This window comes from Suillus fuscotomentosus (assembly GCF_016647785.1).
Source record: "Suillus fuscotomentosus strain FC203 chromosome Unknown F5891scaffold_14, whole genome shotgun sequence".
In the NCBI taxonomy this organism is placed as follows: Eukaryota; Fungi; Basidiomycota; class Agaricomycetes; order Boletales; family Suillaceae; genus Suillus; species Suillus fuscotomentosus.
Window position 1 is genome coordinate 704,656 of NW_024539526.1, and position 27,689 is coordinate 732,344.

The following is a 27,689-nucleotide window of genomic DNA, read 5'->3' on the forward strand; positions in this document are numbered from 1 at the left end:
CTTATGTTCTAATGGGACAATGGAGGCCGATAGGACATTAGCAAGGGCACCAAGACAAGAGACGGGTAAAGCAGTTATGGCGAAGGGAGGAGAACTGTGGGCAAACCAGGGATCAAGGAGAACAGATGATGGGGAAGGTGGAATGAGCCGTGAGGGAGGGGGAGACTGTACGACAGAGCGATATTGGTGTGATCACCACCCACGAAGCCCTGAACCCAGCTGAACAGTTACTGGGAGAACTGCCGGAGTTACCATTAGTGAATCAAGATCCTTCAATATATACATGGCACACAAACCCATTTAAACCAGAGAGAGTAGCAGAGATCCTTCGACAAGTCACAATTGGAGATGATCTTATGGAGGCCGAACAACAGGAATTGGAACAATTTGTCAAGGATAATGCAGATTCATTTGCACTATCATTATGGAAGTCAACATAATACCAGGAGCACAGCTAAATCTCCATGTACCAGAGGGCAAGACATTCAATTTACACACTCATCAGAGACCACTAACTCCGGAGCAATCGTGTTTCTACAATGAAAGGGTAGAGGAGATGTTGAAAGCGGGGATTATAGATCGGGTGCCACCAGAATTATTCAAGTGCATGGCTACAATGGTCATAGCTCGGAAAGCTCACGAAATGAACGGCTTATTGGAAGAAGAGCTAAAACAGAGAGTTAATGATCAGTGTCAAAGCACAGGGAAGGTTCCAGCATTTGAACTACCTGAGCGTGAAGTATTGCAGACACAGAAAGTTGCAAATTCAAATGAAGGACTGAGGAAGTGGAGAGTATGTGTCATATCCCATATTCCGGACCTATGTCCGACAATGTTCCCATGCTTCATCTGGACCTCCGGACCCCTGTATCTCTATACATTGGACCTCCATACCTCTGCAGCTAGCCTGCATCATTCGCCCTTTGTCCCATTGCCCTAATGTCATATCTCATATATCCATGCATCTTGTCCGGACCATATCCAATCCAATCCAATCTGATGTATAGATCCATTTCCTATCCGATATATGATAAGCTTCTTGATTCATTTCCTGTGCATATAACATTAACACAGCCTATCCAATATTCCTTGTTTCTGGTACCTTGGTTATACTTACTACCAGTATGATTACTGATCTGTTAACCTATGCTTCATTTCTGACTCACATTTGATAACTTTGTTTATGCTTTGTACATAGCCTCGGACCTTTGCTTATTGATCTTTCTGATAGTCACTTGGTATATAAACTCTTGTATATGTCCTGTAGTTCCTTAGTCTGAATATCATATTAGTCCTCACACTAGATCTCACTCTAAGTCCTCATATCAGTTCTAGTCTTCCAACTTAGTCAATATCCACCTCAGGCCTAGGAAGTTTCTCCCTAGGCCGGAGCTTTGCTCCTCTGATCCTCTGCTCATCTGATCCTCCACTCATCCGAAGTTTCTGGAAGTTCATCCAGAACTTTCCCACAGTCCTCCGGACCTATTCTGCTTCGGACTTTGTCCTTGCAGCCTTTCCTCTGTTTACTTCTACTCAGGACAAGTCCTGAGTAGCCATTATACATATCCATATCAGGACGAAACCTCATCATAACTTCCAGAAGTTCCTCCAGAACTTTCCTGCATTCATCCGGAAGTTACTTGCACCCATCTGGAAAGTCCTTCTGAAGTTTCCCACACCTTTGGACATCCTTTGGATGTCTTCAGACTTTCTTCGGACACCAATCTGAAATTAAGGGCACATACTTGGGTAAGGGGCGCAGCACATGAGCTGAAGCCAAGCCCCTCAGAATCAGTCTTACCCTTTGTCCATGGTCTTAACAGTATGCCAAAACTTCGCGCAACTAAACAAGGTCACGGAGGTTGCACCAATGATACAAGAAGACATTTGGCAAAACAACAATGACTTAGCAGGCACTGTTATATTTCAACCTTCGATTTCACAGCCAGATACTATGCAGTTGAAGTACCAGAGCAGTGGCAACCATATCTGGTGTTCTATGTGGAGGGACGAGGGTATTTTTGGTATAAGAGAATGCCGATGGGGATTACAGGAGCACCCACCACATTCTATGAGGTATTGGCGGCAAGGCTTCACAATTTTTTGGTAACGTACTTCATGGAACTGTTTATGGACGATGGAGGGTGTGCAGCTGACACATTCAAGGATATGATGAACAAACTGACTATTATTTTCACTTGGTTCAGAGAGTGCAGGTTTTCAATAGCTCCAGGGAAGACGAAATTCTGTGTATCGGAAACAGAGTTTGCAGGAGGTACAATTGGACAAGAAGGGGTAAACCGGACTTAACCAAGCTTACAGTGATCATAAATTGGCTGAGACCGGCAAATGCAATGGGACTGATGTCGTTTTTAGGACTCACAGGCTTTTATAGATCATTGATAAGAGCTTATGCAAAACAGGAAGGCCCTTTGCGAGACTTATTACTCAAAGTCCCGCTGAATAGCTCATATAGCAAAACCACATACCATAAAGCAATGACTGATTTTCAACTTGATCAATATTGGACTATAGAACATACTAATGTGTTTTTAGATCTTAAAGCAGCTATTACAGCAAGACCAGTACTTCAAGCACCAAGGTATGATGGGTCAGTATTCATTGTGACATCGGATGGGTGCATAGAAGGATTCACGGCGGTCTTGTCACAAAAAGTTAAGGTACAGACACCCACCAGGAAGTGGATCAAACATATACACCCAATAGGTTTTGCATCAAAATGGACATCAGCAATGGAAAGGAAGTACAAATCTTATTTATTGGAATTTGAGGCATTGAAGTTTGGTTTAGATAAATTCTCAGGTATAATTTGGGGCTTCTCAATCGAAGTGGAAATGGATTGTAATGCACTAAAGGACACATTATTAAATCCATCACTAAATGTGGCACACACACGGTGGAGGGAAATACTAGCATACAATATTGTGGATGTAAGACACATTCCAGGGAAGTTGAATGTTATTGCCAATGGACTCAGTCAGAAATGGGAAGGAATACCACCAACTACAGGAGACGGTAGTAAGTGGATGGTAAGTGAGGATTGGGAAGCACAAACGGGATTAGTGAACGACATGATGCTCGTGACGTCAATAGAACCAGCGATAGAAAAACTTCAGACACAGTTTGCCAAAGAACTGGTGTAGGGATTCATTTCTGGCTGGGCTTGTAGAGACTGTTTTTACCTTACCTTATGTTGGCACTTTTGTAGCTTACATAAGCAATCAATCTTTTCACCAGTTACCAGTATGAGTCTGAGTGCTCAGTAGTTTTCTATGATATTTCCTCTCCTCTGAGCCTTAAGCCTAGTCCAGAAACCCTTTAGGGTCGAATAGCAGCTAGGTTCTGCAAGACCCAACATTGTTCAGACTCACCATCTGAATTGTTGTTTCTACAACTGGAGCCCACCGTGAGGGGAGCAGTCAGCAAGATCTAGTTCTGCGCATTTCGCACATATAGGTAAATCTCTTTGCATTATCACAAGTTAACCAACTTCTAGTCACGCATTCTCGCACCTTGCGCGCGCGCAATATTCCCACGCCTCTGTGCCTCACACGCGCACCTGTTATACGCCTCGCGGGCGCCTGCGCTTTTTCACGCTGCAATGCCTTATAGAATGCCCATCCGCGGCACAGCAAACACGCCCAAGTTCGATGGCACTACAGACAACCTTGCCGAGTTTATTGACACCTATGAGCAGCTCGCTGATGAAGCAGGACTCCAAGGACTCGACCACATCAAAGGTATTATTTGCTACCTTAAGCGCGATGATCATGAACTATGGGGAGGTATGCCTGAAGCAGCAGTAGATGATTACAGCGCCTTTTTAGATGAGGTGAAGGTAATGTATCCTGGATGGGATGGTAAAAGACGCTACGCGCTCGCGGACTTGCGCGCCATCGCGCACAAATACGCTAACAAACCGATGCACTCTTGCGCAGAACTAAGCAATTACTTGCACGTATTCAGGAAGGTTATGCAGCCACTCATGGACGAAGACCATATTGGAAAGGCCGAACACGACCACTTATTCATGGAAGGAATCCCTAGTGATGCTCAGGCGCAAATCCGCTTGCACCTTATGATCAAGTTCCCTGACCACCACCCATACGACCCATACCCATTTATGGATGTCTTTGCAGCTGCGCAGTTCCTATTATCTGGGCGCGCTTTTCCCGCAGCAAGCGCACCAGTAAGCGCACCAGTAAGCGCACCAGTAAGCACACCAGTTAGCGCGCCTGTGGTAGCGCCAAGCACAACAGCGCAAGCTAAAGTGGCTAAGTGCAAAGATCGCCATCACGCGAACCATGCAACCCAGGATACGACCATTAGCGCTAATGCAACAGCTGGACTCTTCTACCGTGCACCCTCAGAAGTTGTACTTGACAGAAGGCCACCAGTTCCTATTCACGCGCCTCGCGCGCGCGCCCTTCCCACGCCTTCGCGCGATTCACGCGCACCTCAACCATTAACTGCGCCAGCACACAAAGCCATACCAGAACGCATCACTTTAGATCACGAACTCAAGCGCACGCTCACAAAGCGCAACCAGAAGCGCACTGCAGGCGCCTCTTCACCATCATCCTCATCAGCGCCATCTCCTTCACAATCCGCATCATCATCACCATCAATCGCATCATTAGAAGTCAGGGATGACTCTAAACATCTATTGCACACTAATGCGCCATCGCTCGAATCGCGCGCGCCTATTGCTATCACATCGCGCGCGCCTACCGCTATTGAATCACCAGTAGTCAGGGATGACTCTAAACATCCATTGCACACTAACACACCACTAGAAACACGCTCGCCCCTCGCTATTGCATCGCTTACGGAAGAAACCTCGCCAATCGCACCATCGCCATCACCGCTATCACCACTCGCATCATCAGAGGTCAGGGATGACCCTAAAGATCTATTGTGCCTTAGCGCGCCTATAGAGGAGCCTCCTATCGCATCAGAGGCTCAAGTCGCACCTTGCATCAACCAGAGTTTGTCTCTGGAAATTCCAGATGTCACTCACGATCACACGCACATCGTGCTTTTTGCTTCCAGTGACTATCGCATGCCGGTAAAGCATCCATGCAACACGCCACCTAACCACCAAGCAGAGCATGTCTCAGGCGACCCTGGCGCAACTCAGGCGCACCATATTGCGCCTGAGGACGCTCAATGCGTGCGCCTAGAGGCATTGTATATTTTTCCTCATCTTGTTTCGTGTTTTCTGTCTCTTTCATGTTTAAAGCTCTTAAGGAGCTATATGATGCTTCCAATCACTTTAACTTCATCTTCACACCACCCCTTATTCACGCGCCATGATCGCGCGCGCGTTCCCGCGCCTCGCGCTGTCATAATTTTAGCAGAGTTTCCTCACCATCGTATTTCTATCATTTCCCCCCTTTTAAATCACATTTCTTTCATTCAACACAAGACATATTCCAATCAGTCATCCAGGCGCAACTTAGGCGCGCGCCTGACACATACATACGCGCCTAACCCCCCTATTATCACCTTTAACTTCGCACTTCACACATTGATTTGCATTCTTCGCGCTTTTGCTTACCATGTCAATTTTGTTCCTGCGCGCGCTGATGTGCACTATTCTCTTTCGCCCATGCGCCTTCTGCGCCTTGATATACCACCCTTACAGCCCATTTGCGCAACATTTGCGCCTAATTCCACACTATATACATTTCTCGCTAACACATTTGCAGGGAAATGGCCGTTCCTCACGTGTTTGGCCAATATAATCAAATTCGCGCGAAATCGCACCAAGGCGCGCACATCGCGCGCACCCTATCAGCTTGTAGGGCGCCCCTACACCCCTTGCAGCGCCTCCCATTGGCGTGCCTTCAACCTGCAGCGCGTTGTGCAGGAATTCATTCTGCCAGTCACAAGCCCCCCCAAGCGCGCCAGCCTTGCGCATTCCAACCCTACCTTAGGTAAAGTGTCAGCTCGCAAGAGACGCGAAGCGTGCTAGTCACGCGCACTCGCACGCACTCAAGGAGGAGGATCAAGCGCTTCAGCAGCGTGCCAAAGAGAAAGATATACCATCGCTGTTCATAGGATATCATTTGTTTTACCCTGGGTTTCGTCCAGCGCTCTTTCATTCTCATTTTTCTCATTATAACACCGTCCAAAAGACTAATAACACACTGATATATATGCATATAGGAAGCACCTAGAAGAACATAGAAGAAAAAAACAACAAAACAACCTTAGATTGTGCCCGCCTAGCTCAATAGTATTATTTTCTCTTCGCATGCATGACGCGGCACCATGCTCTTTTTACCTTAGAACGCGCGCATATGTGCGCAATATTCCCGCGCCCATGCGCCTCATGCGCGCTTCCCGCGCCTTGCTTATAGGAAGGTATAGATGTTGACAGCTGCATGAAGAAGACAAGTCGGATAGGACATCCGCAAAGTTTACCATTTTTCCTTCGCATTTTCACATATGGTTTTACTCACACTGTTCAAACCTTACCACCTAATATTTAGCGCGCCTAGCGGGACTTGGTTTGGACTTGGATTGGATCGCTCTTGGACCGCACCACTTCGCATCATACGCACAATACAACACACGCGACACTCACGCGCTTTCTCGCGCCTTGTGCGCGCGCGCGCTTTCCCGCGCTTCACGCTGTACATGCGCGTCTCGCTCATGTTTCGTGCGCCACATCCATATCACCCTTGCATCATCACCCCACACCTATGGCGCACTATTCACACCAGAGTCACCCTCGCAATCCACCATGCTACGCTTCATTCCTGCGCCTTCAGTGCATATGCGCGCGCACATTCTCGTGCCTCGCACGCGCCATGCATGCAACTTCCCACGCCTTCGCACCTTACGCGCACCTGCACCTTCCCGCGCTTTGCACCTCACGCAATAATTCCTGCACTCGCGCATTCATCGCCCAACAACCCAAGCATTGTACATGCATCGCACGCCCATACTATCATGCGACATCCTCACCACACGCACGCTGAGTGGGGACACTCAGAATTTAAAGTCCCTGGGAGATGTAGAGACTCATGCCTCTCATGGCGTGATATGGCAGTTTCCACTAAGGGAGTATAGAGCACCAACTCGCAGCACCACTCTGTGTACTGTCCACAGCAATTCCTATATGAGGCGCAGCTTTCCCATGCTTTGCGATGTATACACGCGCGCGCATTCCCACGCTTGCGCGCCCTATAGCGCCAGCCATCCAGATGCATCCATCCACTGTCCACCAAGCTCCCTAGTGCGTATATTTCCATTTCCTTTATTAGCATAGTGTTCCACCTTTATTTTTATCATGGACTCTCACCCATATATATCCTTACATACCTACTCGGTAGCGCTTCGGCTCCACATGACTGCGCTTAAGCGTGCTATATAAGCGCCAGCAGTACTTACTTAAAAAAAAAACTTTCCCTTTACCTTACTATACTTTCCACCCACTATCTACCTAGAAGAACATAGTAGAAATCTATTTGTCTACACTTTGCATCTCTCTTCTCTTATATTGCATTATATTATCACTTAAGCTTAGTCTCTCTACCATTTCCGCACGCGCGCATTCCCACGCCTTCGTACCTTGCGCGCACCTGCGCTTTCTCGCGCTTCGCTTCAGCACATACCACTAGATCTTCGCTCCACTTGCTTTCCCTTTAGGGTCGAACGCGCTTGTCTCCTCAAGTAACGCAAACTAGGCAACGCATGACCTTCAACATTTTTAGATACAGTTAGGAGCATCTTTTGTTCCTCTCAGTATTGTTGTTTCTACACCGGTGTTCTTAGAGGTTATTAACACTATCTATAACTTGGATCAAGACAAAGACATATGGGAAAAATGACGAGCAAGACACCAGGCATCACAATACATTATCGAAGATGGTAAACTATGGTGTTTGAGAGGAGGAACAGAAACTAGAGCAAGAGCTAAGGTAGAATGTATACCAAAGGAAGAAGCAAAAATTCTGGCGGAAAAAGCACATACCGAAGGAGGCCATTGGAGAAGAGACGCAGTGAAAATGGCATTGTTGGATTGAATTTGTATTCTGAAGTTGGATGCATCAGTTATGAAGGCTATATGGAACTGCGCTAAGTGTAAAATATTTGGACCAATGCATGTACACCCACTGTTAGAACCAATTACTAGGAGGCACCCATTTGAATTATTAGTGGGCGATTATCTTGCACTTCCTAAAGGGAAGGGCAGATATAGCACATTAGGAGTCTATCTTGATGTGTTCTCGCAACATACCTGGGTATTCAAATATAGAACGGCAGGCATCACAAAGACGACAATGGACAGTCTCAATAGTATCTTCAACATGTTTACACCGGTGGAAACCTTTATGGTTGATGGAGGGAAGCACTTCAACAATAATGCAGTACAGGTGTTATGTGAAATGCGACAATGTAAACTGCATATTGCAGCAGTGTATTCTCCATGGGTAAACGGTCTTTTGGAAGGAACTAATAAGCTATTGTTGCATGTGTTGAAACATTTATGCACACTGAATATAGAGGAAGACAGCGAGCAACAAGGAACATCCTGGGACAAACTTCCAATGTCATGGCCAGATCATCTCAAGGATGTGGTTCATACTCTAAATCACCACTTGTTACCACATCAGGAAACCTGGATTTTCCCTGATTTAACTGACACACCTGCATGACCTGACTGATCTGATTTCAGACCAATCATAATCTCAGGTCACCAAACTCACAGTTGGACAGTGATATCAGACACAACATGCTCTCAGAACATCAGAACATCATGACACTCAAGTATTTCAGATACAGCAGAATATCATTGTTACAGGATGACATGCTTCTCAAACATAACATGCTATACAGAATATCAGCATTTCAGGACCACGTGACTCTCAAGCATATCAACACAGATAGGACTGCAGTTCTTTCAGGACCTCATAACCATCAGCTTCATCAGACAAATCATAAAAACAGATATGCAGCCTAATTGGTCAATCAGACACATCAGTAAGATCAAACATGCAGATACTCAGCCTAATTAGTCAGTTAGACAAATCAGACAAATAATAAACACAGATATGCAGCCTGTCTGACCTTGCAGACAGCTCTGCAGCTATAGTATCCCAGTGCAACATGTACCACAGTAACCCAGTAGGTCAGAGTCTTCATAATAACTGCTTTAACATAATGTCAGATAATTCAGCTCTATCAATAAAGTACTATAGTCCAGTCTTTCCACTGGTCAGTTCATGTAGTATATCAGCTGTATCATTCTTTCAAAGTTTCAGCCAATCATATTATACAAGACAGCAGCAGTATCAGATCCTACAATCCTTCATACTAGTTACTATGTGAAGGAAGACGTGATTGGGGCTAGTGTTGTAAAATCTGGTCTGGTCCAGTTTTTTTTGACCTTACTAGTAGTACTGGGAGGCAACTGGACCAGGACTGATGTTTTCAGTCTTTTGTGGTTCTACAACCAGTTTTAGACTAGTCTATGAGTAGACTGGTCCACAACCAGTTAAGACTCAAAGACTCTGTCAGTAGGAACATTTTGAGCCTCTTATGTTGTCAAATAGGTAAGATTTGAATAAGTTATGAGCATTACAGACAGGCTTGTATAACTTTTATGAGCAATTATTGAAATGCTCATAACTTTCTGAATTATTGACTGTTTTTTATGATCCAACCAGTGATAAATGCATGTCAATTAGCACAATCATACACTACCATATAGTAGGCTAGTATTAGGGTCACAACAGACCAATTTCAACCAGTTTTTATTAGTTTCTTATTTTTTGGCCAATGGAAGGGCAACTAGTACAATTTGCAGTCTGGTGACTGGACTTTGAAACACTAGTTGGGGCTACTAGTAGTAGTCAACTTTGAAGGCATTAATGTTGAATAACTTGGTAATGGCATACTAGTAATGATGCTGCAGGGGGTAGTAGTACTAGTAATACCAACTGGTGACTTAGAGTTGGCTCTACCAAATCAAAAAATAAATATGGGGAAAATTACATATCATGTTTTACAAAGAACAGCTACTACTACTACTACTGCTAGTAACAAAGAAGTTGAATGAAATACGAAAAGTGTCATATCCCATATATTCATGCTTCTCTTCCGGACTTTGGACCCTGAGATCCGGTCCGGTCCGATGCATAGATCCGCTTCTGATCCAATATCCGATAAGCTTCCTATTTCATTTCCTGTTCATTTAATATTAAACACAGCCTATTTGGTATTTCCTCTTCCCGTTGTTTTGGCTATACTTATTACCGGTATGATTACTGATCTGTTAACCCATGCTTCATTTCCGACTCGCATTTGATAACCTTTGCACATGCTTCATACATAGCCTTTGGACCTTTGCTTACTTATTGTTGCGTTATCCACTTAGTATATAAACTCATGTATATGTCCTGTAGTACCTCAGTTCGAATATCATCTTAGTTTGTCCTCTTTCCATCCTCTGGACTTGAGTCCTTCTTACTCTTGTCACTCTCCGAGACTTCGGATAGATTCCGATAGTCTATATCCTCAGCTCTACCTTCGGGTAGTCTTTACTTACACCAAGTTGATGCTGAGTGAATGACACAACGCAGCATACCATTAACTCCACAAATATCACTAGGAGCATAGAAAGATGCAGTTGCAGAATGAAAAACACGCACCTTGCCATTGAAGTCTGGACAAAGGGACACATCCATTTCATGTCCAGGAATAAGATGGTCGGGATTTTGCTGGTCATGTAGAAATTAACGCACAAGGTCACAGAGATGAGAAACACCAATGTGTTGACCAATACTCTGTAACCAAGTTGGATAATGAAGGGCTAATAAGAAACATGATGCTAGTTAATAAATAGATATAAAAATAAAAATAAAAACCTGGTGTTTTAGCCAGCTGGATAATGATCTCAGCATCCTGATCATCAGCAATTGCATCTTCCAAGTCTCCATCATCTCAATAATTCTCCTCATCAGAATTATCATCAAAAGTAGAGTCAGGGTCAATAGCAATAACATCAGAGGATAATAAAGACTGTTCAGGATAGTCTGTGATATATGGACCAAAGCCATAGACAGCATGTCGAAAGTGGCCATCTGCACACTTAACTATTTCAGGCTTTTGCATTGCCAGCCAAAAAGACTCCAAAATCGTGCGAAGGGAAGCATGAAATAGATGCCAACGAAACTGAAGATACTCCTTGCTACCTTCGTAGCCTCACTCAGCTAGGACAGGGTAGTTCATATAAGTTTGAAATATATTAGAAATGAACTTACTTGTTGGAATTGAAAGAAATCTGACTAGGCTAACAGACTGGCAATGTGAACGTCAAATATTGTTATGAAGATTCCCAGCGGAGATATATAGCAGATAGTAGTTGTTCTGACCAGTCGCAACTGAGACAGTAGTCTTATCGCTACCCAGTATTACTGGTATGAACATGGCTCCATGACAATCATCATCATGAGCAAGTGTATTCTAAAAACATAGCAATCATATTGTATTACTGACCTGTAACTAAAATAACCTGACTCACACATTAATTCCAGGTCCAATTACCTGTCATGAGATCAGTCCACACACGCTGACTGTGCTCACCAAAAACCTGTCATGGAGCATAGTCGATGCCATCTACAAACTCTGGGTTGGAAAGTTGGTTCTTCAATAGTTTGCGAGGGTCTCAATACCAAATGTCGAATTCAGCATGTTTCCAGGGAGGAACATCCTCGTCGTTGAGGTTTGCCTCATAGTCAGGATGGCGAAGAGAAAGTGATTGCCACGGTATATCATGAGAGGTGATTGAATCTATGGTATCAAGGAGGTGCATGTCACTATGGAATAGTGGACAGCCATGGTTTGCCTCAAAAGATGCAAGCACCTGCATCAAATCATCTACCTGTGCTGCAGGCATCTGATTGTGCCAAAATAAGAAGTCCGTGAGCTCAAAGTGACCGCGAGATTAGAAGGGACTCCAGGTATTGTCTTGTGGAGTGTGCGGCTCAGGAGGAGGATGCTGTGGATGTATATCATGGCCCTCGACATCACATGATGTACCATCAAGAACTGGGTGTGGGATATAGTAGGCGCCCTGAGGTATCTCCTTGTCGTGCACGAAAGAATGCTGACAAGGGTGTGTTGGATGCGGAGGGTCGATATGGACAGAATTGCAATGTTGTCAGTAGCCACCAAGTGTCTTGAAGCCACATTGACAAATGGGGCCCTTGGTATTGACACAGAAGAACCTGCATGGCCGAAACTCTGAGGTCTTATGATCCATAATGTTCAAGTATAGTCTGGAATTCAATACACGTGTTAACAAAGGTGAATAATTACAAAGTCAAAGAGCTTACCAAGTTTTTGCATGAGAATTTGAGTAAAGTCCAAAGCTACCCGGAACTCAAACTTGTTGCTATCTGTGTAGCATTGCCACAGCTCATCATCACACTAACTACATCCTATGTTGATACTAACGATAGCAATGGTTGCAACACGACCGTCAAACAAGAGTAAGCATCCAGGGAAGGTGGACTTACCTGCTCGATCCAGACAAAACACCAAGTTCTGCGATGAGAGTGATGACAATGACGACAATGATGACAATGATGACAATGAAGACAATGAAGAGAAGCAGGCCCACATCAAGAAGCCAAAGCCAAGGAACAAGCCTGGACCGACGTCAAGAAAAGCCAAACAGGCTAAGAAAGCAGCAGCGACAGATGCTGTAGCTCAACTCGAGCTGGAGATGGCAGAAACTGATGTACGAGAGGCCAAGGAAGCGAATCGGCCACTGATATCAAAGGTAACAAAGAAACCTTGACCTGTGAGCAGCAATCATCAGCCTAAAACATTCAGACCAAAGGACATATGTATGTGACTTATATCAGTCTCCACTTGATCAAGTAGCTGACGCGATGCTCAAAGAAGACATTATTCTAGCAGAGACAAATGAGAACAACACAGACAGGGACAGAAACGACGATAATGACTCACCAGGAAGTCCCAGACAGCCACTCACAAAGTCCCAGAAGATCTATGGAGATGTTGAGGCTGCGAAGAAGACCCTGTTGGAAAGGAGGGATGAGGAGCGGGAATGGGAATGGGATCAGAACAGCAATGATGATCACAATGTTGGAGTTGTTGGAGAGAAACAGCGAAAGGGCAAGGACCATGCGCAAAGTGACGATGAAGGCGCAAGGCAAGTACTATCTTAGGCGCTCGATAACAGCTGACTCACCATATCAATGTTGATCAACACTTGTCAACACATCCTCATGGACTTGTTGCGCACACCCTTACCATCCAAATGCAGGCCTGTCAGCAAAAAACTTAAGCCTGATATTCTCCATTTTTCCTCTCAACCACCACTAAGTGGCCTTCACCAAAACTGGCACCAAGTAGTGGCCAAGGAAGTTCCTAACGCCTCTCGCAGACATACTAGTAGCACTGCGCCAAGTCCTCCAACAGCCAAGGCAGGAAGTACGTACCAATTTTCTGGCCTTTGTATTTTACTGATTCACTCAATTTTAAAGGTGTAGTGCCTCGCAATACCATTCATCCAGGTAGCTTCGAGTTCGAGGACAACACTGATCCTGGAGATGATCTGAACGAGTGCATGAAGATGCAGATACCTGTACTTGAAGGAGACGATGACCCGCTGTTGGCTCCCTTGTCCATCAACATAATCAAGGTTCGTTTCTTTACATTTTGCATTCAATATATTAACTACAAATTTTATATACTTCAGAATCCTCCTTCCAAGACCACTAACTGGTCTGCCTCCATCCCTCCAACAGCAACTCGTGCGCTCAACAAGTCTCAACACTTGGGTCCCCTTCCTCCAGTCCCACATGAAAATATGACGCATGCCGAGCAAGAGGTCAAGCAAGAGGGCAAGCAAGAGGGCAATGAGGAGGTTGTGAAACCCTATAGACACTACATGCGCAAGGTGCATTTTTTCTATCTATTACCTGTCTATCACACTAATCACTAATCATGTGCTTACAGATGAAAGTTGTTGGGCACCAACTCAAACGTCCTCCACCCGAAATCCAGGGCTCACAAACCAACTCCAACCTGGATTGATTGTCTCATAGTCGCACAGCTGCATTGAGGTCTAGCTCAGGCAATGTAAGTCTTTTTTTTTCGGCAACTTTCAAACTAATGTATATGTTCAGAAAAGATCATCAACCAAGCACCTTCAATCTTGCAGCAACACGAGCTCAAAGGCGGGCCGTAATGACAGACATCAAAAGCCAAGAGAACCTAATCATGTGCATGTTTTTTTCAATTAAACATTATTTTCATTCTGATTTGTCTGTTATCTATTTAGTCTGCTACAAAGGCCTTGTCCTCCCAACTCCACAAATTCAGTACTGACAACGACAACAGATCATCACATGCACCACGAGGTCGTGTCAAATTCACCAAAAATGACCTTCCCCCGATCCCATCGTCTCTTCAATTCTCTTGTTGTCCCAATGTGGATCAAGTGCATCTCCTGCCTCGACAACATGTGGGACATATCAGATTTCGCTGATGAGATGCAATCAATATGGGATCATGCGATACCGAACATCCTGCACACAGTTTCGAGGTCAAACAACCCAGTATACAAGATCATAAGTGCTTGATTTTTACTTATGCACACTGTCATGATTGCTGTCGACTCTTTAGTTGATGCAGCGCGCATATGACTACCGCAGCGACTTTGGTGAACGTGCTCAAGTTGTCATCCAAAAGTTCATTGAGAAGGGGGGCTGGACACCCAGCGATATTTGTGAAGTTGTTGCATATGTAGTTCCGCAGTAGGCCCAGTTAATTAACAAGAGGGGAAAACCTATCCTTGTCAATCCTCCAGTCTATCCCTACATGTGGAAAGAGTGTGTCGGAGACGAGGCAGATCCAGATGTAAGTCTTATTGTTGTTACAGCACTGATTACTTATGTTTTCGATAGGCTTACTACAGAGCTTTTGAAGACCATTGTATCCTTGACATGTTCACACTTTATCTCGAATACATTCACAAACTCCCAACTGCTTACTATCATCGAGCAATGCGTAAGGGTGCTTTGTCTATTGCAACTGTTGTGGTATGTGTTCCCCTCAGCTCAATATATTTTCATACTCATGTTCATATTCAATTTTAGGTAGAACGAACATGGAAGATGTGGTCTACAGGGACCTTTGAGAAACCAACCAATGCATCACATCAGCAGTTTGCTGAAGGGCTCTGGAGTCACAGCACCAAACTGATCATGGAGTCTATTGACAGTGCTACTCGTCATAAGTGGAAGAAGATTTTGAAAGGTGCTGGTGCTTTCATAGATGTTCATCAGAAACACCCCACTCAGCGGGCACAGGCCCAAGCCAAGGGCATGGGTGTGAATGGTCAAGCCATGTGTATTGATGAAGACTCTCACTCAGATTCTGGCTCTGATATATTGTTGATGGCTTCCTATTTGGCTACTACTACTCATTTGTCATTATTTCAAGAATTCATTGATTTTCTGCTTTATATGTTTGGCTGAGGGTGATGGTAATGTAATGTACTGAAAGTCATGACTTTTTGGATGGCCTGCACATCGGAATGACTTGAGTATTGGATAGTGCAGATGTGACTGAATATCTGAGTACCTGATAACCTTGACATGATGGCTTACTGACTCCTTTGAGTATTTGATGGGACAGATTGGCTATCAAGGTGTACTTTGGAGTTACAGAGAGTTTTGATATAACATCTTCCTGAGATTCATGGCATCCTGGTATGCCTGCACATCTGTTAGCCTAAAAGTTGGACAATCTGAATAGCTCATATGTTGATAGCCTGTGCACCAGATCATATGATAGTCTATGTGTATGACTGGCTGATAATAGTGGGACCTGATCATCTGAAACAACGGAGTAATTTGATAGGTTGGAAGTGGCTGAATACCTGAGTCTATGACATATTGACAGTCTGCACATAATGATGTACTGATATATTGGCATACTGAAAATCCTGAGGGTTTGCCAGTTCTACCATCTGAATTTTATGATACACATGATGATGCTGAGGAACTACATATCTGAGGTCTCTGTTGTACCTAGCATATGATGGGCCTGGACATGTCTGATTTCAGATGGGACCCACCTGATTTCAGAAAAAATCTGATGAGCTGATTGTTTGATTTGCCTGGTGGTCCTGCTATCAGACAACTCAGCCAAATCATGGAAAATCCAGGTTTGCTGATGCAGCACTGAGATTTTCTCCTAAGGAATTGCTTCTTGGCCTAGTGGCAAACATGCCAAGAACGAGGATTGAAGATAGTGTGTTGATACTCAGACAATCAGACGTGCTAGCGCAAATGGCATATATGGAGCAACAATGTCTGGATGGTTATGAGGAGATAGTCTGGCACGCTATCAAACATAGAGCAGCATTCAATAAGAGAGTTCTGCAGAGAATGCCAGGTGAGGTTACATTCAAAGTTGGTCAACTGGTTCAAGTATACTGCAGTGATTTGGACTATACCTTTAAAACGGAACAGAAGTTAATACCGAAGTGGTTGGTTCCACGCTGAATTCAGTCAAGAAACCTCAATTCATACAAGCTGGAGACACTAGAAGGAAGACCAATACAAGGAGAATTCAGTGCATGACAGTTGAGAGCATTCACTCCCAGGATGGGTACTCAATTGGCGAAGAAACAAGAAACATACAAAACAGAAAAAAGGAATAAGGACGATGAAGATAACGGCGATGAAGAAGAGGAGGATGAAAACAAAACAGGGGAAGAAGATATAGGTGAAGAAGATATCAATGAAGAAGACGAAGAGGATGAGTAGGAGGAGACAAGAAGGAGAAGTAGGGTGGAAGAGTGGTGTCGAGGGCAGTGCCGGTTCTTTTTAGGGGGGTGCATGGACTAGGGGTCTCATGGGCAACAGAGACGAGAAGAGAGTCCCACGGCTGTTTCCGAAGCTTAGTCAGACGAGGTTGGCAGATTCGCACACGAACATGTAGCATAAGCATTCATCCCAGTAGCAGCCTCACAGAGCCAGTTCGACCCATCTCAACGGTTGTCTGACTTTCCATAATTTATGGTATTTGCAGAGGTTTGGTAAATTCCTTATCTTTTGCTCGCAGAATGATCTGATCCCCCGTCCTTCGTCTCGTCGTCTACTTCCTCAACATCCCGTAAACTGCGCGCCGTACGTTCATATCCAGATACGTCGATTTCCTCGAACGTGTCAGCGGCACCGATTACTGGGAAGACGCGATTCAATGCCCAATAGACAATTGCAGAAACTCCAAAGCCCGTAAAGAAGGACAATTCATATATCCGAGTAGCTGCTAGAGGGACTGTGCGCCCAGCTAGGAAATAACATTTCAGGATTGATGTATCACGACCGTGGGGGCAACTCACTAGCTCCAGCAAAACCGACAACGTTAATAAGGATCCCAGATATATACGCGGTGTATGCCCTTAATAGCACTTGTCAGGGTTGAACACTTCAAGGCAATCAAAACTCTCACCGGAAGTTGATCCCATACGTGTACCAGTACCAGCTGCCCTTTGTGGTGTTATAGAGGTCCTTCACATTATAATGACCCTTGCGAACGATGTAGTATTCTGTCACCTGCAGCAACCCGTTCACAATGGTGAAAAGAACAATTACAGAAGCGCCTACATACCATCACCCCAGCAATGGAGCTCAGGAACACTGAATATGCGGAGAGGTAAGAAGTGAACTCATTACTATTTTTCAGGAGGTTCCATGGACACATGGCGAGACCAACGGTAGCAGCAATATACCCGCCACGTCGGATGTTCTGCGGTTGGTTCTTGAGTATGTTAGTTCTGAATATACACCGGATATGCATACAATAAAACGAGGGAACAGTGCGGTCAAATCGCATCCCGCCGACACTGAATTTGCGCAGATGTTCGTGCTTGGTAACCAATGTCAGCTTGGGGCCCGTTCTGGAGTCAGGGTATGTTATTTGACGCACCCCATCTAGGAGAAGAAGTATTAGATTCGCAATATCAAAGAAAATACGTCACGTCACCTGTGCAAGCATGAATGATGCTGAGATAAACCATACCTGCAAGGAGGAGGACGTGAACGCGTGTCAGGCATAGACCAAGCTCCTCGGATATCACAATCACACACCCCGAATCTCGTTGCTTTCGACGGATTGTCATTCAAGAAGTTTCCCAACAGATCGATGGGTGACCAAATGGCTGTCCCGTAAATTGCCTGCGACGACGAGCTCACAAGGATTCCGATCAAACTTACAAACGCCGCACTTAGAGGAATTGCAAACAGTTGTGGGTATAGCGCAGCGGATGAGGTGCGAGCGCGGGAGGCGAAATCCGGTGCGTTGGTGACCAGGGTGACCTCGTTACTGATGCATGACATCGAACTGACCACCATAGCCCAGCCTAGCTTTGATCCGTGCAGTGTTGACGGTTGATGCAGGATCGGGCCGATCCCGTGAGCTTTCACAATGCACCATATGAGAAATGTGATTGAGGCTATGGGCATCAGGATGGGTGTCACAAGGAAGAAGTGGCGGCTGAGGAAGGTCACTTTATAACTGTCTTCATGGGAAGATGTGATTGTACTTACACTTTGTGCACAGGGAACCAAATGATCGGCAGCGAAATGAGCCAGAAGAGGAAGAAGCACAGGTAATCTCGAGTGTCCGTTCCAGAGGACGCGGGCATCGAATTTGCTACCGGCCAGCTTTAGTTGAATATGATTACCACAGAAAATGATAAACGCACGCAGGTCATATATGCTAGGCCACATTGCTCTGAGCATTACGAGCACACAGGAACCTCCGATGCTCGCCTGGACGCCATACCATATGCTATGTTGCTTAGCTCGCGCATCATTGTAAAGCCAAGAAGGCGCACCATGCCATAGCGGCGCGATTAAAGACACACCACAGACTCCCAAACATCCCGAAGCTCGTGCGATTCACGATTGGAAACATCACATGGAAGATAGCACCAGGACGTGCATTCAGGACAAGGAAAGGCGCGGCAACGCCATAACCCAGCCAGACGCATATCCAGGCTTGCCACCACGACATCCCTAGTTGGATCATGGAGCTTGGAGATTTCATTTAATACCGACCAAAATAATGATGATGGTGAGCGTACGATACGATCATCCACATGTTTATGTTAAACGTGTCCGCTGTCCAGAAGGCGATGTAGTTGTATGCACGCCATGTGCGTTTCTCCGGCTCAACAGGCAGCAAATCGTAGTTCTATCATAGAGCAAATTGCCGTTAGTACATGCAGGGAGGGATCGTATCCATCGTGGATACTCACGGCAACGAGCTGCTCGGTAATGGTGAGGTTGGAGTCATGAGTGACTTCGAAGCTTTGGACGATCCTATTAAGCAGGCCCATGACAAGTTGAAATGGTAAGAGGGCGCTATCATCGTTCGCGCGCTCGGACTCGCAGTTCTTTAACCCGATGCTTATCATGCATGGCTAGTAACGCCACCACGCGGCGGCAATTGATATCCCTGACACCCATTTTCACATGGGCTACCAGGCGGCCACTACAACTTACAAGTGGCAGCTCCTTATGATTCAGACGTTAAGTCGTCAAGGTCTTCAAAATTCGCCCTCCGTTTCTAATAAAAATGAATGAACAATCGAAAGATGTAACGAGCAGCAGCTAACAGAACTATGAGTATGTTTTCAACATGCGCCCGCCAGGAATTTTTAACTTCGGCGACTCCTGCAGAAAGTACCGCAACAGAAGTAAGTGCGTTCCATGAGGTTTCTCCGTATCGGCCCGGAGATAACTTGCAATGGCATGCCACAGTCGCTCGCCTGTGAGTGCCTGCGAGGTTAAAACAAGATGATTGATTGAAACGGCGTGAGTGTGAAGGTCAAGTGCATATGCATGCGAATTTTGGAATATCGTCGTCGTCAGACTCAGAGAGAGAGAATCATACCGTCACGAGCACAAGTCGAGCAGCCGGTTTTCATTAAGTCGGTTCAGCTAGCAACATGAAAAAGCCTGCCCTGAAGCTTGAAGGTCGGCTGAAGCCTGCCGCTAGTCTCTAGAATAGGCAGGAGCCGTCGCCGCTTTCCGACTTTCAATACGCCAACGGCCAATTCAATCACTGGTTCAAACGTCCGACTCGCGAGCCTTGCGATCAGCCACAGCATAGGAGGAGCGCGACTCTCTCAAAATTTGGGCCTAGGACTGACTCGAATGTCTGCTGACTGTTTGTTACCTCGGACGTACTACATGTACAATTATCTGCGAATCATATCTTGGCTGAGTCGGGGACTGGGCAGCCGAGCACCGGTAGGGTCGACTTCTTATCACAATCTGGGATCATTCGAGGGTCCAAGTTTATCGCTCATGTGCGGCTTCTGGTTGCCTGCAGGTGTCGAATTTGGGTGTACTCTTTGCGCCCCAACCTGTTTGGAAATTCAGACAGAGCGCTCGGTCGACATGATACTACAAGGACGACCTCGTTGCATAGTCGTTTCGAGGCACTCCTTTGTACCATCGTTGACACAGCTCAAGTCCAAGTTCCCTAGAACCACTTCATTATCACAAACTCCTCTTCTTCATGTTGGACTTACTCTCTAAAGATCGAATAACCAACGAGGCAGGCCTCAGAGCTTCCTTGCATCATCTGGACGTAATTTCAAGTTCAGGAGCAACCGCATTACAAGCCACGGTCGAACACATGTTGTCATCAGCCCATATTTTTGCATATATCATTTCTGGTATCTCACAGACTTTGTTCGAGCGCCATCAGCTCTGACCCTGTAACAGTTTGGGATCGCCGCGAGGCAATGATATCACAGATCATGACAGACTTTCCAACAAAATCTCAAGAATATCCAGCATCCATTGCGAGAAAAATGCTAGACAATCTGTCTATGTACTTTTTAACTTTGCCAGTTGAATCCCTAGCGAGAGATATTTCAAGGGACATCGGCCGTCACAGAGGCTTCATCGAGCGCGCTTTACCTGTACTTTGCGCGTTGAACACTATGAAATTTGCTGGTGCAGGGTCATTTGAAGACGAGATTGATCTCTTCGACGTCGACTTTGATAATAGATTCTTCAAGAAGAAAGAGCCTCAGAAAATGCGCAAGCGTAATCGCCCGAAAGCTCATGTAGCTATCGACACATCACCCTTCGTGAGGCTTGGTGTGGTTGTGCCTCTCACGAGCAAGGGGGCTGCATCATTGTCTATTGACATTCTTGCGGAGCTGAAAAATGCTCTCTCGGTGAGTATATTCGCTACTTTTTGACGTTTCCCCTGACAGCTCTCCGTAAGTTCTACTTCTCGCTTCTCCGGAAGACGGAATTGGCAGGCGACATCAAAGCCTCACTCCTCCCAAATGTGGAAGAGTCTGCCAAAGATGTTGCGCCTGAAGTTTCGTTAACCGAGGATGTCGAGAGCCCAACCGACCAACCCAATACGTACCAAATGGTGCAGCCTATGGAGTCTGCGCTTTACTTTGACAATGCGGATGAGTTCGGAGCGTGGCAAATCCTCATATCTACGGAGGCTTACAAAAAGTTGCTTGAATTCCGTAGAGCAAATAAGGAGATATTCAAGATCATCTTCAAGCAGATTAAGTCTGTCTTCTGATGAATTTCGCTGCAATGATCTTATCATTGCCACAGACAACTATCGAAGGGTCACTTCTCTGATGATAACAACAAGCAACTTAATGGGCCGGGTGCAGGTATACCTATCTACTATGCCAAGATGACCAGTGGCCTACGATTAGTAGTAAGGGTAATTTCACACATGTCGCTCAGAGCAGAAGATGTACCGACCTTTTCTCACAGTACCAGATCGATTGTGTCCCTGACCAGGATGGAAAGGTAGGTCCTAACATCAATATCGAGCATGGTACTGAGACTGGAGTCTTGACAGTCCGAAACACAAGGTGAGCTATCAAGAGCGATTACATCTGTCCGCCATTAGCACTCATATGAACTCCAGTAATCAAGGTATACGGCATTTATACGCATGATCGGATTGGTAGAATATGGGATGCCTTGGGTAACCATCTCGCACGCAAGGGCGAAGAATATCGTAAAAGGTGAGGACATTCTTCAGCTCTTGATGCAATTCAGCGAATGATTGTTGGCACAGATGTATCTTTCAGAATAAGCCAGTCCTTTCTACAGACGGAGCGATTCTGCCTGCATCATTCCCATCAGCTGAACCAGAGCCAGAATGTCCAGGAAGCCTACTTAATCTTAGTAACAAGGACATGGACTACGTTGAGTTTTTCAGTTGTCGTTTGTGCTGTCATTGATCCATGACATAGCTTCACTCTTTGCTTGTGTATGAATTTTCGCTATCCTTGTACAAACTGGTTTCCATCTAACGATTTCCTAGTTTGGAGAAATATGTCACATTCTCGCAAGTAAGCTTATAAATACGGTCTATAGGCATGTGAATATTGACTTGATAACCTTGTCTTTTAGGCGTTCCTGCATAGTGAGTAATCATGTAGTCGGCTCGCCACCTCTTCTCATCTTTGCAAAAAGGTCTCATCGCAAACCAAGATGTACAGCACGTCTTTATACTTACGCGAGTTACTTCTGCCCCAATGAGATAAATTTACTGATGGATGTTGGTTCAGACCTGAAGAAAAAAAGATTGTTGAGTGTACCACGTCATGTTACGTTTTGGGTCGCAGCGGCACGGGGTAGGCGTCCTGCCGCTGATATGAGTAGCTTATTTATCACACCCGATTAGAAAAACCACAACGATGCTGTTCAAGATTCTCGACATTCAGCGAGCTTGGGAGATGAGTGACATGCCGAAGCCACGCCAAATCTTCGTCACCAAATCCGGAGTGCTCGCCACGAAAGTGGAAGAGTATTACACAAAGCTTCTCGAATCTCTGGCGTTAGCAGGCTATACCCTACAGGAACTTGCAAGAGTGAAGACAAAAAGTGTTCAGGAGGGCCTTGTTGATCTTGACGACCTGCCCGAATCACAGAAGAATATACCCATGAAATACAGCGAACTTGAGGATCAGCACTTTCCTCTTTTTGTATCTTTCGATCGAGTACGTCCCAATCCGTCATCCGGACAGTTCTCGAGCTAATCATTTATATAGCTGGTGAAGATGATCGCAGCAGATATCTTGAGCAAGGACGTCCGAGGGCTTTTCTTCAATATTAACAATGCTGAGGCGCATGACAGTCTCGTCACCTATGACGTATTCGCAAATCAGTACTGGCCTCATTTTTCGCAGAACCTCACTAAGAACCTCAGTAGTTTCTTTTATCTTGTGATGACAATGAAGTACTGACACTGCCCCATCAGACCCGTGGTTGGTTTTCAGCGAATTCATGGGTGTGTACTATTTGCATTACCTTGATACTGACAATTCCTGAATATACATACAGGTGTGGTTAAAGGCTCCGGACACGCACTGAACTGTCCTGAAGGAGTTCTCGATCGCCCACACTACCTTTGTCTTCCTCATCGTTCTAACCCAAATTTTGCGAGTCAGAGGAAAATCCTGTATGATATCTTCGAGCATTATACGAAAATCAAGAGGCAGCGACGTCATCATGATGTTGCAGACCGGTACGACCTTTTCTCTCTTCTCATCTACGTAATGTCACGATATATGCCTAAACAGCACGCACGCGATACTCAAAGTCCTGCAAGGCCGGGGGTTCCCCGGTCAGCAGGTCGATTATCTGTATGTGTTATCCCCACCGATGCATCTTGCCACTGACCACCTGCACTAGATATGTCGACGAAGCACAAGACAACCTTCTGATCGACGCACTCTGTAAGTAGCCGCTCCATCATTCGTTGACAGAAATCCCTTTATAACTTTCTGTTAAAGTGTTGAGGCAATTGTGCAGGAATCCAGACGGTTTATTCTGGACTGGGGACACCGCACAGACAATCTCTGCAGGGAGTTCCTTCAGGTTCGATGATCTGAAAGCATATCTCTACAATGAGGAGGTCAGCAGATAGTAAATTAGCTCGGGCCTGAATTGATACCTCAGAGCAGCAGCGGAATATCTCGGCCAATTCCGCTGGACCATGTCTTCATCAACCTACGACATTTCAATTGGCGACTAACTACAGATCGCACGGTGGCATCGTCAACTGCGCGCACTCTGTGATCGAACTCATCACAAAATTTTGGCCCGACACAATCGATAAACTTCAGCCAGAAAAAGGGGTGGTTGACGGGTTGAAGCCTGTATTTTTTACCGGTTGGGATAAAGACACTGTTCGTTATGAACAATTCTTGTTTGGGGCGAGGTAAGTATGCCTGGACGGTATCCCTCCTTTCCTTCTGAGGATTCTTCCAGCGGTAGTCGCATTGAGTTCGGAGCCCAGCAATGTCAAGTAATTGGTTAGAGGCCTCATTCATTCACTGACAAGGCATCTAGGCATTCTCGTGCGTGACGATGCAGCACGTCAAAAGTTACGAGACCAAGTTGGTGAAATTGGACTGATTATGTGAGTTGTATTAAGACTACCTTTACTCTGTGTTTTCATGTTCACATATGTGTGCAGGACCCTTAACGAGAGCAAAGGCCTGGAATTCAATGATGTGAGAAGGCTAAGTTTGCTATCTGATGGATGTCTGACTTCGGTCAGGTATTGTTGTACAACTTTTTCGAGGATTCTGTTGTAGATCAGTTACGATGGCGCGTAGTTCTCGATGTGGTAGACAGTCGAGGACATACGAAATTCAATCGTGACAAGGCGCGATACGCTGGGGTTTGCAGCGAGGTAGATACACCGATCTTCGAAATATACTCCGGCTTACTTTTATTAGCTCAAATTTCTCTATGTGGGGATCACTCGAGCAAGGAAGAACGTGTGGATCGTTGATAAATCTGATAAATCAGACCCGATGCGTGTACGTTTGCAGTGTGTCGGCGTAACTTGATTTGACAATCCTTTCCCTTCAGACATTCTGGACGTCTCGCAATCAGGTCCAGAATTGTACCCCTGGCACCAATGTCCCTCATCTAGCCGTCTCCTCGACTGCGGAAGAATGGGCATCCTTCGGGCACTCACTATTCTCGCACAAGAGCTACTCGCAGGCTATCCACTGCTTCAAGCGTGCTAAGCTTCGTCGTGAAGTGAAGGTCTGTGAAGCATATCGACTGCGAGAAGTCGCACGTTCTAGTGTCAGAGTGGCCTCACTCAGCGACCAAAAAAAAGCCTTTAACGTGGCTGCCGATGCCTTTACTGATTGTGGGGCGACTGAGGCAGGAAATCAAAAGCTCCAGTATTATCGCAACTCGGCGGATTGCTACGTTCGAGCAGGAGATGATCTTAAAGCCGCTGAGGCCTATTTCAATGCTCAAGAGTTCGAGCAAGCAACGAAGAGATATCGCAAGGCCAGACGGTTTGACAAGACCGTCCATGTTCTTGATGACCATGGAGTGAATATATTTGAAGAGATGGCGAAGTTATTCTCAAATGAAAAGAGGCGTCAGTAAATCACATTTTTCCACAGAAAGTAGCAGAAAGTAGCACGAAAATTGTGTTTACACAATAGCGAGCCACAGACTTCATAGTTCTGCCAAATCACAGCAAACACTGGTTGCAGAGTATACACCGTCTCCAGGAGGACGAGTCTGAAATGGCCGGTCTGGGTAAAAGTCTACGCAAACACCAGGTCTGTGTCTGTGACTTAGTCTGGGTGTATGCTCGGGACGGGGTGGCGGCCCATCAGCAAAACCCCATGGCCGGTTGCCATAGCTGCCTGAACTACAACTGTATCCCTACCTGACCCAACCAGATCCAAACCTTAGGCCTTAGGTTCTGCTGTTTGTCTCAGCTTGAAACGCTGAAATGAATCATCACAGAAAGCAGAATTGCCTACACACCATGACCCCAGCTATGGAGCTCTGGAACATGCTATGTGCAGAGAGGTAAGAAGTAAATCCGTTACTATTCTTCATCATGCATGCTCCATGGACACATGGCGAGACAAATGGTAGCAGCGATATACCAGCCCCGTCGGAAGTTCTGCTCATGCAGCGATGAAACGAGGGAACAGTGCGGTCAGATCGCATCCTACCGACGCCGAGTTCCGGGCTTGAAAACCAGTCTTAGGAACCGCGTTCCACATGTTATATTTGACGCACCTCATCTGGGAGAGGAAGCATCAGAATCGCAACCAAACATGAAAATAAGAAGCGAGTTTACCTGCGCAATCACGAATAATGCCAAGATCCATAAACAATGCTTGCAAAAAGGAAGACGTGAAGTGGCGCGGCCAAAGCGCGTCAGATATAAGCACAGCTCCTGGGATACCGCAACAACACCCCCAATATCGTCGCTTTCGACGGATTGTCATTCAAGGAATTTCCCAAAAGTTCCATGGGAGACCAGATGGTTGTCCCGTACACTGTTACCTGCGATGACCAGCGGGCGAGGATTCGGACCTAACATAAATGATGCAGTGAGAGGACATGTGGATAGTTGTGGGTATAGCGCGGCCGATGGGGTGCGAGCGCGCGAGGGGATCTCCAGTGCGTTCGTGACAAGCGTCACCTAGTTAGCGATGCATGACATGGAACTGACTAGTAACTACCATGGCCCAGCTTAGCTTTGATCCGTGCAATATGGCATGTTGGTGTACAATCGGACCGATTCCGTGAGCTTTCACGATGCACCATATGAGGAATGTGAATGAGGCTGTAGGCATTGGGATGGATATCACGAGCAAGAGGTGGTGGCTGAGGAAGGACGCTCCATGACCACATTCGTAAGAAGGGATGGGCACACTTACACCTTGTGCACCGGGAACCACAACCGGCAGCGAAATGAGCTAAAAGAAGAAGAAGCACAGGAAATCTCGAGTATCCGTTCCACAAGATGCTGGCATCGAATTTGGTACTGCCCAGCCTCAGCTGAGTACAAACAGAAAACGTGGAATGCAACGCACGGAGGGCGTTAATGCTAAGCCACATCGCCCTGAGCATTACGAACATGAACCACCGATGCTAGCTTGAACACCACACCATATGCTATGCTCACGCATCGGTGTGAAGGCAGGAACGCGTACCATGCCATATCAGCACCATTAAAGACGCACCGCAGGCTCTAAAACATCCACAAACTCGTGCAGTTCACAATTGGGAACGTCACATGGATGATGGCCCCAGGACGCGCATTTCAGAACAAGGAACGCTGTGGCAATGCCGTAACCTGGCCAACGCATATCCGGGCTTGCCACCACTACACTCCTAGTTGGAATTATGGAGCTTGGAAACTTCATTCAACACAGGCAAATGATATCATAATGGTGACGGTGGGCGTACGATACAATCCCCCATATGTTTATATTAAACATGTCGGCCATCCAGAAGGCAACGTAGTTGGATCCGTGCCATGTGCGTGTCTCTGACTCGACAGGCAGTAAGTCATTGTTCTATGGAGAAGGTTACGTAAACAAATCAAAGATTGAATCCGCAATCATTGGGGATACTCACGGTAATGAGCTGCTTGGTGAGCGTGAGATTGAGTTCATGAGTGACTTCGAGGTTTTGGATGATACTATTGATGAAACCCATGGCAAGCTCAAGTGGTGGGAGGGCGCATTCGTTGCCCACAACTCGCAGTTCTCTGACTGCACGCTTTCCATGCATATCGCTCACATTTCTAAACTCCCG

The 27,689-nt window shown here is 45.8% G+C and overlaps 6 protein-coding genes across 6 annotated transcripts; 3 read left to right on the forward strand and 3 right to left on the reverse strand.

Annotated features, from left to right (window-relative positions):
• Window positions 1–10,574: 10,574 nt before the first annotated feature.
• On the reverse strand, window positions 10,575–10,769 carry F5891DRAFT_947854 (uncharacterized protein; the record flags this gene model as incomplete). The annotated part of the gene is made up of 1 exon (XM_041374766.1): window positions 10,575–10,769. A coding segment is annotated over one exon (195 nt), but the record flags the coding sequence as incomplete, so codon positions are not given.
• A 2,163-nt stretch (window positions 10,770–12,932) lies between these two features.
• Window positions 12,933–14,103, forward strand: F5891DRAFT_978216 (uncharacterized protein; the record flags this gene model as incomplete). The annotated part of the gene is made up of 5 exons (XM_041376768.1): window positions 12,933–13,220; window positions 13,353–13,497; window positions 13,551–13,708; window positions 13,766–13,966; window positions 14,026–14,103. The coding sequence occupies 5 exons, from the start codon at window positions 12,933–12,935 to the stop codon at window positions 14,101–14,103; spliced, it is 870 nt and encodes a 289-aa protein (XP_041228767.1).
• Window positions 14,104–14,450: 347 nt separating this feature from the next.
• F5891DRAFT_978217 (uncharacterized protein) lies at window positions 14,451–15,548 on the forward strand (the record flags this gene model as incomplete). The annotated part of the gene is made up of 5 exons (XM_041376769.1): window positions 14,451–14,627; window positions 14,695–14,797; window positions 14,879–14,928; window positions 14,976–15,110; window positions 15,168–15,548. 5 exons carry the CDS (start codon window positions 14,451–14,453, stop codon window positions 15,546–15,548), a joined length of 846 nt encoding a protein of 281 aa, XP_041228768.1.
• Window positions 15,549–17,123: 1,575 nt separating this feature from the next.
• Window positions 17,124–19,817, reverse strand: F5891DRAFT_1020977 (permease for cytosine/purines, uracil, thiamine, allantoin-domain-containing protein; the record flags this gene model as incomplete). The annotated part of the gene is made up of 14 exons (XM_041361153.1): window positions 19,714–19,817; window positions 19,561–19,603; window positions 19,343–19,510; window positions 19,169–19,278; window positions 18,920–19,117; window positions 18,788–18,873; window positions 18,630–18,735; window positions 18,171–18,576; window positions 18,062–18,102; window positions 17,883–17,949; window positions 17,692–17,829; window positions 17,533–17,636; window positions 17,423–17,481; window positions 17,124–17,370 (listed from the first exon to the last, which is right to left on the reverse strand). The coding sequence occupies exons 3-14, from the start codon at window positions 19,499–19,501 to the stop codon at window positions 17,126–17,128; spliced, it is 1,719 nt and encodes a 572-aa protein (XP_041228769.1). The 5' UTR covers window positions 19,502–19,510; window positions 19,561–19,603; window positions 19,714–19,817.
• A 295-nt stretch (window positions 19,818–20,112) lies between these two features.
• On the forward strand, window positions 20,113–25,623 carry F5891DRAFT_1276729 (P-loop containing nucleoside triphosphate hydrolase protein). The gene is made up of 27 exons (XM_041370244.1): window positions 20,113–20,770; window positions 20,820–21,280; window positions 21,331–21,635; window positions 21,684–21,792; window positions 21,852–21,887; window positions 21,940–21,952; window positions 22,009–22,108; window positions 22,162–22,291; window positions 22,340–22,356; window positions 22,411–22,438; window positions 22,500–22,512; window positions 22,563–22,605; window positions 22,658–22,723; window positions 22,774–23,089; window positions 23,141–23,297; window positions 23,350–23,379; window positions 23,433–23,616; window positions 23,672–23,734; window positions 23,784–23,827; window positions 23,885–24,006; window positions 24,056–24,312; window positions 24,363–24,394; window positions 24,444–24,513; window positions 24,571–24,607; window positions 24,655–24,789; window positions 24,836–24,919; window positions 24,972–25,623. Exons 1-27 carry the CDS (start codon window positions 20,611–20,613, stop codon window positions 25,506–25,508), a joined length of 3,549 nt encoding a protein of 1,182 aa, XP_041228770.1. The 5' UTR covers window positions 20,113–20,610; the 3' UTR covers window positions 25,509–25,623.
• A 744-nt stretch (window positions 25,624–26,367) lies between these two features.
• Window positions 26,368–27,665, reverse strand: F5891DRAFT_978220 (uncharacterized protein; the record flags this gene model as incomplete). Its single annotated transcript, XM_041376770.1, has 6 exons — window positions 26,368–26,568; window positions 26,609–26,712; window positions 26,807–26,927; window positions 27,113–27,281; window positions 27,339–27,448; window positions 27,510–27,665. 6 exons carry the CDS (start codon window positions 27,663–27,665, stop codon window positions 26,368–26,370), a joined length of 861 nt encoding a protein of 286 aa, XP_041228771.1.
• Between the last annotated feature and the right edge of the window lie 24 nt (window positions 27,666–27,689).